General features: G+C 40.7%; 1 protein-coding gene across 1 annotated transcript in view; it reads right to left on the bottom strand.

The window, feature by feature from the left end:
• Positions 1-9,066, bottom strand: part of Stard7 (StAR related lipid transfer domain containing 7) — a 26,323-nt gene that overhangs the window by 8,622 nt on the left and 8,635 nt on the right. The window contains 5 exon segments of the mRNA XM_015499736.2: positions 1,385-1,484; positions 1,853-1,935; positions 2,014-2,124; positions 3,325-3,374; positions 3,687-3,895. Coding sequence (XP_015355222.1) covers positions 1,385-1,484; positions 1,853-1,935; positions 2,014-2,124; positions 3,325-3,374; positions 3,687-3,895 — 553 coding nt within the window.

Below are 9,066 nucleotides of genomic sequence, written 5' to 3'. Positions count from 1 at the left end.
TTTTTTTTTTTTTTTTGTGGGAGGGGAGCTCACTAAGCTAAAGAAAATATTCTTTCCTGATAAATGTTACAGAATTGTAAAGAGAGACAGTGAGCAATAGTCTAAATCTCTGTTTTACAGATAAGAAAGGAGAAATCCAGAAGGGCGTGTGTGTTTTGCCCACAGTGTCAAATGCTTTCAGAAGACTCGCTCTTGGCCCTGACAAAAGCTGCCAGGAGCCACATGTCATCACTACTCTGTCTTTAGGGATTTTCCAGGTATACTGCCCTATAGCAAGCGGTCCCAAAATATGGTCCCCAGACAAACAGCCTGAGACTCACCTAAGAACTTCTCAAAAATGTAAATTACCAATGGGCTCCCACCAGACACTGGATCTGTTGGTGCCTTGATCTTGGATTTCCCAGGCTCTAGAACTATGAGAAATGAATCTCTTGTTTATAAAGCCAAATTAAAAAAAAAAAAAAGTGAATTTTCAAGCCACACCTCGGACCTGCTGAATCAGGTCTGAGGCTAGGGCCCAGCAACGTATTTTATTTTATTTTTTTGTGGTGCCTGGAATTGAACCTAGGGCTTTGCGAATGCCTGGCAAGCGCTCTACCACTGAGCCACATCCCCATCCCCCAGCAATGTATTTTATTTTATTTTTTTTTTTTTTCTCAATAAAAATTAGTTTTTATTTTGCATGTTAATGTTTTGTTTTGTTTTGTTTTTTAATTTTTAGCAATGTATTTTAAAAGCTCCAGCTGGTCCAGGCATGGTGGCACAGCCTGGAATCCCAGTGGCTGGGGAGGCTGAGGCAGGAGGATCACGAGTTCAAAGCCAGCCTCAGTAACTTAGTGAGCAACTCAGTGAGACTCTGTCTCTACATGAAATGCAGAAATATAGGGGGCTGGGGTTGTGGCTCAGTGGTAGAACACTTGCCTAGCATGTATGAGACCCTGGGTTTGATTCTTAGCACTGCATATAAATAAAATTTAAAGGGGGCGGGGGCTGGGGATGTGACTCAGTGGTTAAGCACCCCCACCCCTGGGTTCAATCCAGGTACTAAAAGAAAAAAATGTCTCCAGCTGGCCTGTAATCCCAGCCACTCAGGAGGCTGAGACAGAAGACCACAAATTCAAAGGCAGTCTCTGCAACTCACAAACCCTGTCTCAAAATAAAAAATAAAAAGACCTGGGGATGTGGCTCAGTGATTAAGGGCCCCTGAGTTCAATCCCTGGGAGAAAACAAACAGGAAGCCTCCAGCCGATGTGACAGATGCCAGGTCTGAGAACCACTGCCCCCAACAACTCACTCAGCCCCTACCCCCAGTGCAGACTCTAGGCACTCCTCGAGAACATCCCAAAGCCATGATGCAGGGTCTCTTGGTCAAAGTGAAACTCACCTCATCGAATGACTTGTGGGGGCGGATGACCATCTGGGATTCATAGGATCTGACCCTGACGAACTCTGGAGACTCCGGCACGCTGGGGTGCTGCACAGCACTGGAGGGGGAGCGAGGGAAAACAGGTCAGTGACGCCTATCCACAGACCCCAGGGAGCGCAGCCAAGGACAGGCCCTGAGGAGCCTGAAACAAACAACATGCAGCTCACCAGGCCATGTCAAATCAACTCTCTTCCCCTTTAATTACCAACAGTAAGGAACTGAAGAAATGATTAATTAAAAGCTTGCATCCCTTCAATCTTCCTAGCTAGTCACAGCCCCTCCTCTTTCAGCTGGGAGGGCAGGACACTGGCTGTCCCTGGTAAGCCTGCAGGAGACTCGCCAGGGCACTAAGGGTAGGCTTACAGGTCTATACAACCAATACTCCTGGCTGAAGAACTCGCCAAGGGCCACGGCAGCCATACATACCGTGACACCAACACCATCACATTGTTCTCCTGATCCACACTGTATCGCCGAACATACACGTAATCCCGAGAGTACATTGGGTACTAAAGAAAGGAGGGGCAGGATTAGCACTTGGCACCCTGCAGATTTGACAGAAGTAAAACCAGAAGGAAAATACTCACAGGAAAATGGGTTACCCAGTGAAGAACCTCAGAACCACTGACCACGTCCCTCTCGATCACCTCCAGCTTGATCACTAGGGCATCCCACTTCTTCCTGTACTCTGTGTCCAGCTGTAAAAGACAAGACCATGAAGACCCAAGACAATCCAAAGCAAAAATGCAGACGGCTTCTCCAGATGCCTGGACTGGACCTCTGACCCAAGGGCCCTATTATAAAACACAGACCTAACTGATGGGGCCTAAGCGTGGGAGGCACGGCTCTGGTTACTACACAGTCTTCCAAAGTCCTTTCACGTGTGTGAAAGAGAATCTTAAAAGGCAAGCCCCAGAAAAATATAAGGAAAAAAAATATGGTAACAGACATGTCTGGGGAAAATATAGTATATGCGGTGACAAAAACATGAAGGGAAGAATTCTAAACAGGTTTAAACAGACAAAAACTCTCAGTACGAGTAGACACCTCACACAAAGAAAACCAAAGTAGCATATTTTTTTTTAATTTCTGGCATCACTAGTAACTAAGAAATTTCAAAGACAGACATATCCAAACTAACAAAAATGCAATACAAACTGACAAAATTCAGTGCTTAAGAGAAAATGCACTTGCATATGAACAGGGGGTGTTATAATCAACAAACTAGCAACTGGTCTGGCAAAACAAGTGAAAATACCTATGTAGAACTCTGTTGTTTGAACACCCAAGGATAAAAGCAGTCCTTGAACATATTCTTTATTTTTAAGTAAATATATTCACGAGACTACTTCAGATTAAAGTAAGTTAAAGACACCTAACAACTAAATGGAATCCTAACTGGATCTATACTGAATGGACATGATTGGGTCAACTGATAAAACCAAAATACAAACACAGATTACATTGAACTGTGCTGCACCAATGCTGAATTTACTGACATGGTTAGTTACAAGAATATGCCTAGTTTCAGGAAATACTCACTAAAGAATTTAGGGACAGAGGACCATGATATGTTTAATTTGCCCTCAAAATGTTTAGGAAAAAAACAATAAAGGCTTGTGAAATATTAGAGTATCTTAATCAACCCTTCTATTTGATCTTCTCAAACAGTCTGAGGGTGGGTGGGCTGTAGGCAAAAATCAGTCCCACCCTCACAGGACAGATAGAGAAATTACAAGTCAAATGTTCCCCCAGATGCTACATGCCAAGGAACAAGAAGCACAGACACATATGGATACCCCAAATCCAACATCATCAAATCAAAGAAATCATTCATGTGGACAGTAGTAAATAGCTTGTTAGGAAGCTCTGAAATCCACAGCAAAAAAATAACTCACCTGAACATTGAAGAACTGCCGGGGTGTCACATCTGTGTAGGTTCCAAAAACTAAAATGACAAGAAAGAATAAAGGATGCTTGCTGAGCTCCTGGCCCCATTCCTATCACTACCGGCATTTCAATTCTAGAGTACTGAGAGCTCCTGAACGCAGCTTCAGAAAGCAGAAGCAAGGCAGGGGCAGCAAAGCCAAAGATGCCATGTGTCAAGGAAGACACCGGGAGAGGAAAACCACCAACAGAAAGCCATGGTAAATTTCCTGAGAAACCACCAGAACAGAATAGTTTAGAAAAACATGAGGCCCCAAGTCCCAAGCACCTGGGCACCCAGGCACACATTTCAAAGGCAGCACGCCCAGCTCACCTCGGTACTGGTAAAGATGGCTGCCTTCAATTGGGCGCCGCCACAGTTTGAAGTGCTTCTTATCCATCACCATCTCCCATGGCTGTTCCTTGTCCTTCAACTCTTCATTCCCTTCTGTTTGGGATTTTGATTCTGGAGGGTGGCGCTCGACTCCTGAGCTCTGAAATATATTTGAGACTTCCTCCAACCGTTTCATTTCATTAATGGATCTGCAAAAAACAAAAACAGATCCGGTGCAGGTGGTCAGTCAGCCCTGTGAAATGAAATGTCCACACAGAGACCTGCAAAGGAATGGTGTGGGTTTAACACAGTATAGTGTGGTGAATAAAAACTCAGTTCCTGTGCTGGATGCCACTCATTAACCCAAACAACATAGTATTTAATCAGTACCCACTTCTACATACATAAAATGGGAAGAATAGTACCTATCTCAAGATTGGGAATAAAGATTATCAACAAATTTATATATAAAGTGCTTAAGACCTAGTACATTATTAACCTTCAACATCCGCTATTAAAGTCTTTGACTACAGCTGGGAGTGGTGGCACTCACTATAATCCCAGTGACTTGGGAGGTTGAGGCAGGAGGATTGTTAAGTTCAAGGCCAGCCCCAGAAACTTCACAAGATTCTCAGCACCTTAGAGCTTGTCCCCCCCATCCCAAAAAATGTGATGTGGCTCAGTGGTTAAGTGCCCACAGGCTCAATCCCCAGTACAAACTAAATAAATAAATAACGTCCATGATTGTGAAATGTCATTTGGGACCTTTACAAAAGGCATCACCACTATCTAAGTGCAGAACATTTCCATCAACCAAAAGAAACTATACCATCACCAGTCCCTTCCCATTCCTGCCTCCCTTCACTTTCTGTACGAATTTGCTTATTCTGGGCATTTCAAATAAATGGAGTCACATAATAATGTTTTTTGTATCTGGCTTCTTTCTCTTGGCATATTTTCAAGTTTCATCCATGAAAGTGTACTTTATTCTTTTTATGATTAAATAATGTTCCATCATAGGAATATATCACCTTTTGTTTATCAGGTAATAGAAACTTGGTTTCTACTTTCTGGCTATTACAAATAATGCTGCTAAGAACATTTAAGTTTTTGTATCAACATGTTTTTAATTCTCTTGGGAAGATTCCTAGGCGTGAATGTGCTAAGTCATGGTAACTCAATGCTTCACTTTTTGAGGAGCTGCCAAACTATTTCCACAGCAGATGCACCACTTTAGATTCCTACCACTGTTGTATGAAGATCCCAACTGCTCCACACCCTTGCCAATTTTATTATCATCTTTTTTTTTTTTTTTATTCCAGCCATACTAGTGGGCATGAAGTGATATCTCAGTGTGGTTTGAACTGATACAATTGCTAATGACTAATGATGTTGGTTACCTTTTCATAAGCTCACTGGCCACTTGTGCATTCCATGGAGAAATACCTCTATTGAAATTCTCTATTTTATCAGATTGTCTTTTTTTTTGGGGGGGGGGGGTACCTTTTTATTTTTTGAGACAGGCCTCACTAGGTTGCTGAGGCTAACGAACTTGCAAACTTCCTGCCTCAGACTCTCAAACCACTTGGCTTACAGGTGGACACTAATACCTTATCAGAATAAAGAAAATATAAATATTTTCTTTCTTTCTGTGGATCATCTTAACTTTCTTGTATCTTTTGATGATAAAGGTTTTTAATTTTTATGAAGTCTAACTTGTTTTTTCTTTGATTACTAATGTTTTGGCATTACATCTAAGAAATCACTGCCTACTCCAACATCACAAAGACTGATGCCTAAATTTTCATCTAAGAGTTTTAAAGTTTTAGCTTACATTATGGTATTCGACCCATTTGAGTTAATTTTTGTGTACGACATAAGGCAGGGGTCTAAATTCATTTTCTTGCATATGCCTCTTCAGTTAGCCCAGCCCTACTTCTTTCCCCATTGACCTGTCTTGATACCCTTGTTGAACCAACTGACCAAAAATATAAAGGTTCATTTCTGAACTTTCAATTTTATTCCAACACTCTACATGTCTATCCTAATACCAGTACCACAGTGTCTTCATTGTGGTAGCTCTGAAGTTTTGAAGTCAGGAGAGTGAGTCCCCCAAATTCTGCTCTTCTCCTTCAAAAGTGTTTAAGTTATTCTGAGTCCCTTTCATTTCCATGAGTATAACTGGCTTGCCAATTTCTGTAAAATAGCCAACTACGATTTTGATAAGAACTATACTGAACATGTAGACTGATTCGGGATAGTAATTCCATCTTAATAATATCCATGAATACAGGCTGTCTTTCCACTTATTCATGTTTTTTTCTTTTTCTTTTTGAGAAGGGTCTTGCTATATTGCCCACGCGGGCCTTGAACTCCTGGGCTCAACCAATCCTTCTGCCCTAGCCTCCAGAGCAAATGGGATTATAGGTGTACACCACTGTGACCAATCTATTTTATGTCTTTATAAAATTTCTTCCAAGGATGTTTTATAGTTTTCATTGTAAAAGCCTTATGTTTCTTTTGTTAAATTTATTCCTAAATATTTTCTTTTTGATACTGTTGTAAATGGAATTTTCTTACTTTCATTTTCAGATTGCTCCTCTGAACAATGTATAAAAATGTGATTTGGGGGAGCTAGAGTTGTGGCTTGGCGGTATAGAGCTCACCTAGCATGTGTGAGGTGATGGGTTGGATCCTCAGCACCACATAAAAATGGATAAATAAAATAAAGGTATGTATCCAACTACAACTAAAAAATATATATTTTTAAATGTGATTTTTGTATACAGATCTTATATCCTGTGAACTTATTAGCTGTCTAGATTACTAACTTTAACAGTTTTTTGTGGATTCTTTAGTATTTTCTACACATAAAATCACATAAGAAAATAAAGTAAAAACATTTTTTTAAATATAATATAAGCTGCAAATAGTTTTAGTGCTTCCTTTCCAGTCGGGATGCCTGCTTTCTCCTTTTCTTGCCTAATTCCCGTGGCTACAGCCTGTAGCACTCTCCTGTAGCACTCTGTTGAAAAGAAGGACTAGCACAGGTCTTGTTCCCGACCTTCTCACCATCAACTTGCTGCTGGCTAGTTTTTACTGATGCCCTTTATCAGTTTGAGGATACTCCCTTCTAGTCCCAGGATGAAAAGGGATTCTGTTTTTTTAAATCTGAAGTGAGGTTGGATTTGTCAAATGCTTTTGCTACATCTATTCAGATGACCATGTGGCTTTTGTCCTTTCTTCTTTGCTTGGATAAATCCCACTTGTTCATGAATACAATCCTTTTTATATGTTACGAGGCTTGGTTTGTCAGTATTTTGTTCAGGACTGCTTACATTTCTAAAATATACGCAACAGTACCAGATATCATGCTATGAATCACCGTATTTCCCTAGAGGCATATACACACGTACAATATATACACATAAGGACAAAGACACATAAGGACAAAGACGGGGATGACACACAGCAAACTAAGACAATGGTTACATCTTGCGGAAAAAGGAGAGTATGTTAGAAAAAAGTACAGAAGAAAATTTGTGGTATCTATGATATTTTGTTTCTTAAATGTAACATTTGTTTTATTTTTTAACACTTTTTAATGTATCTGAGACACTTTATAATAATAATTTTTTAAGAGAGAATTTTTTAATATTTATTTTTTAGTTTTCGGCAGACACAACATCTTTGTTTGTATGTGGTGCTGAGGATCGAACCCAGGCTGCACGCATGCCAGGCGAGCGCTACCGCTTGAGCCACATCCCCAGCCCTATAATAATAATTTCTTTTAAAAAAGTTTGGCTAGTATTTTGCGTAAATCACAGACAGGAAAGAAAAATTGGTGTGATTCAGACTGAGGAAGACCTCAAACACTGATACACTGAAATGACCTTTCATTCCTCTCCCAAGTATCAAATGAAACAAGGCTGAAGGGTAATTTTAAGGCAGAATTAACCATATAAATTTACTTTTGTTTTTAAAGCCTTCATTTTATTTATTTTTATAAAGCGCTGAGGATCCAACCCAGTGCCTCAAAAATGCCAGGCAAGCGCTCTACCACTGACTCACAACCCCAGCCCCATATACATTTACTTTTTATTCCCCTATAGAGACAATATCACATTGCACTATAGTTAATCTATCTTTATATCATCTTATTGGTAAAACTATGAATTTCCTAAGGGTAAGGAATCTTTTTCCTAACTGTAGTTCCAGCTCCTAGCATCTCTTTTGTAAATAATAAACACTCAACAAATGCTTACTGAATAAATTAAGTAAATGAAGAAAAGACAGAAGTAGATCTCACTAATAAAAATTACATTAATATAGTTTGGGGGGGACTTTGAGGCGGGGTCTCACTATGTTGCCCACAGTGGCCTCAAACTCACAATCCTCTTGCCTCAGTCTCCCAAGCAGCTGGGATTACAAGCATGCACACCATGCCTGTAATAAATTGCTTTAAAAGCCAAAAATTACTGACAATCCAAGATTAAAACTTAGAGCAATCCAAAGTAATGCTGAGTCTATTTCTTTTCTTCTGTCTTTCTTTCCTTTTAGTACTGGAAATTAAACACAGGGGTGCATTACCACTGAGCTATACCTCTGTTGTTGTGTTTTGTTTTGTTTTGTTTTGGGGGGGAGGGAGTATCACTAAGTAGTTGAGGGTCTCATAAGATGCTAAGATTGGCCTTGAACTTGTGATTCTCCTGCCTCCACCTCCCAAGTCCTAGGATTACAGGCATGCACCACCACACCCAGTAGGACATTATTTCTTAAAATTCCAATTCACTTAATTTTAAACTTTGGACTTAGCTATTATCTTTTTTTTTTTTTGGTACTGGGGATTGAACCCAGGGTTGCTTAACCACTGAGCCACATCTCTAGCCCATTTTATTTGTATTTTGAGACAGGGTTTTCCTAAGTTACTGAGGTTGGCCTTCGAACTTGCCAGCCTCCCGAGCTGCTGGGATTACAGGTGTGCATCACTGCGCCCAGCTCAGATCTGTTTTTAGAGGACCGTTACAGAGTTGAAGCACAGCTTTCGGATTCCATCTCCTCCCTGCCCAGCTTCTCCCCAATTCCCACATGTGCTTAAACAATCTGTTGTGCTGTCTGCATGTCTAAAACCTTATGGACACATGTTCTTAAGGCCAGATTGTGTTGATACACTAGCTCTGGCCCATTCTGACTGACTGACACTGGCATTGTCTGACCACTGTGGTGTATTCCCCCAGGGGTGTTTTTGTTTTGCTTGAGATGAGGTCTTGCTGTGTTGCTCCTGTGGGCCCCTGACTCTGGGGCTCACTGATCCTCCTGTCTCAGCCTCCTGTGTAGCTGGGACTGTTTTGTAAACAAATAGAGAAAGGGCAGTTTCAAG

Source organism: Marmota marmota, unplaced genomic scaffold, assembly GCF_001458135.2.
Source record: "Marmota marmota marmota unplaced genomic scaffold, marMar, whole genome shotgun sequence".
Taxonomy (NCBI): Eukaryota; Metazoa; Chordata; class Mammalia; order Rodentia; family Sciuridae; genus Marmota; species Marmota marmota.
This window is presented reverse-complemented; position numbering and strand designations above follow the sequence as displayed.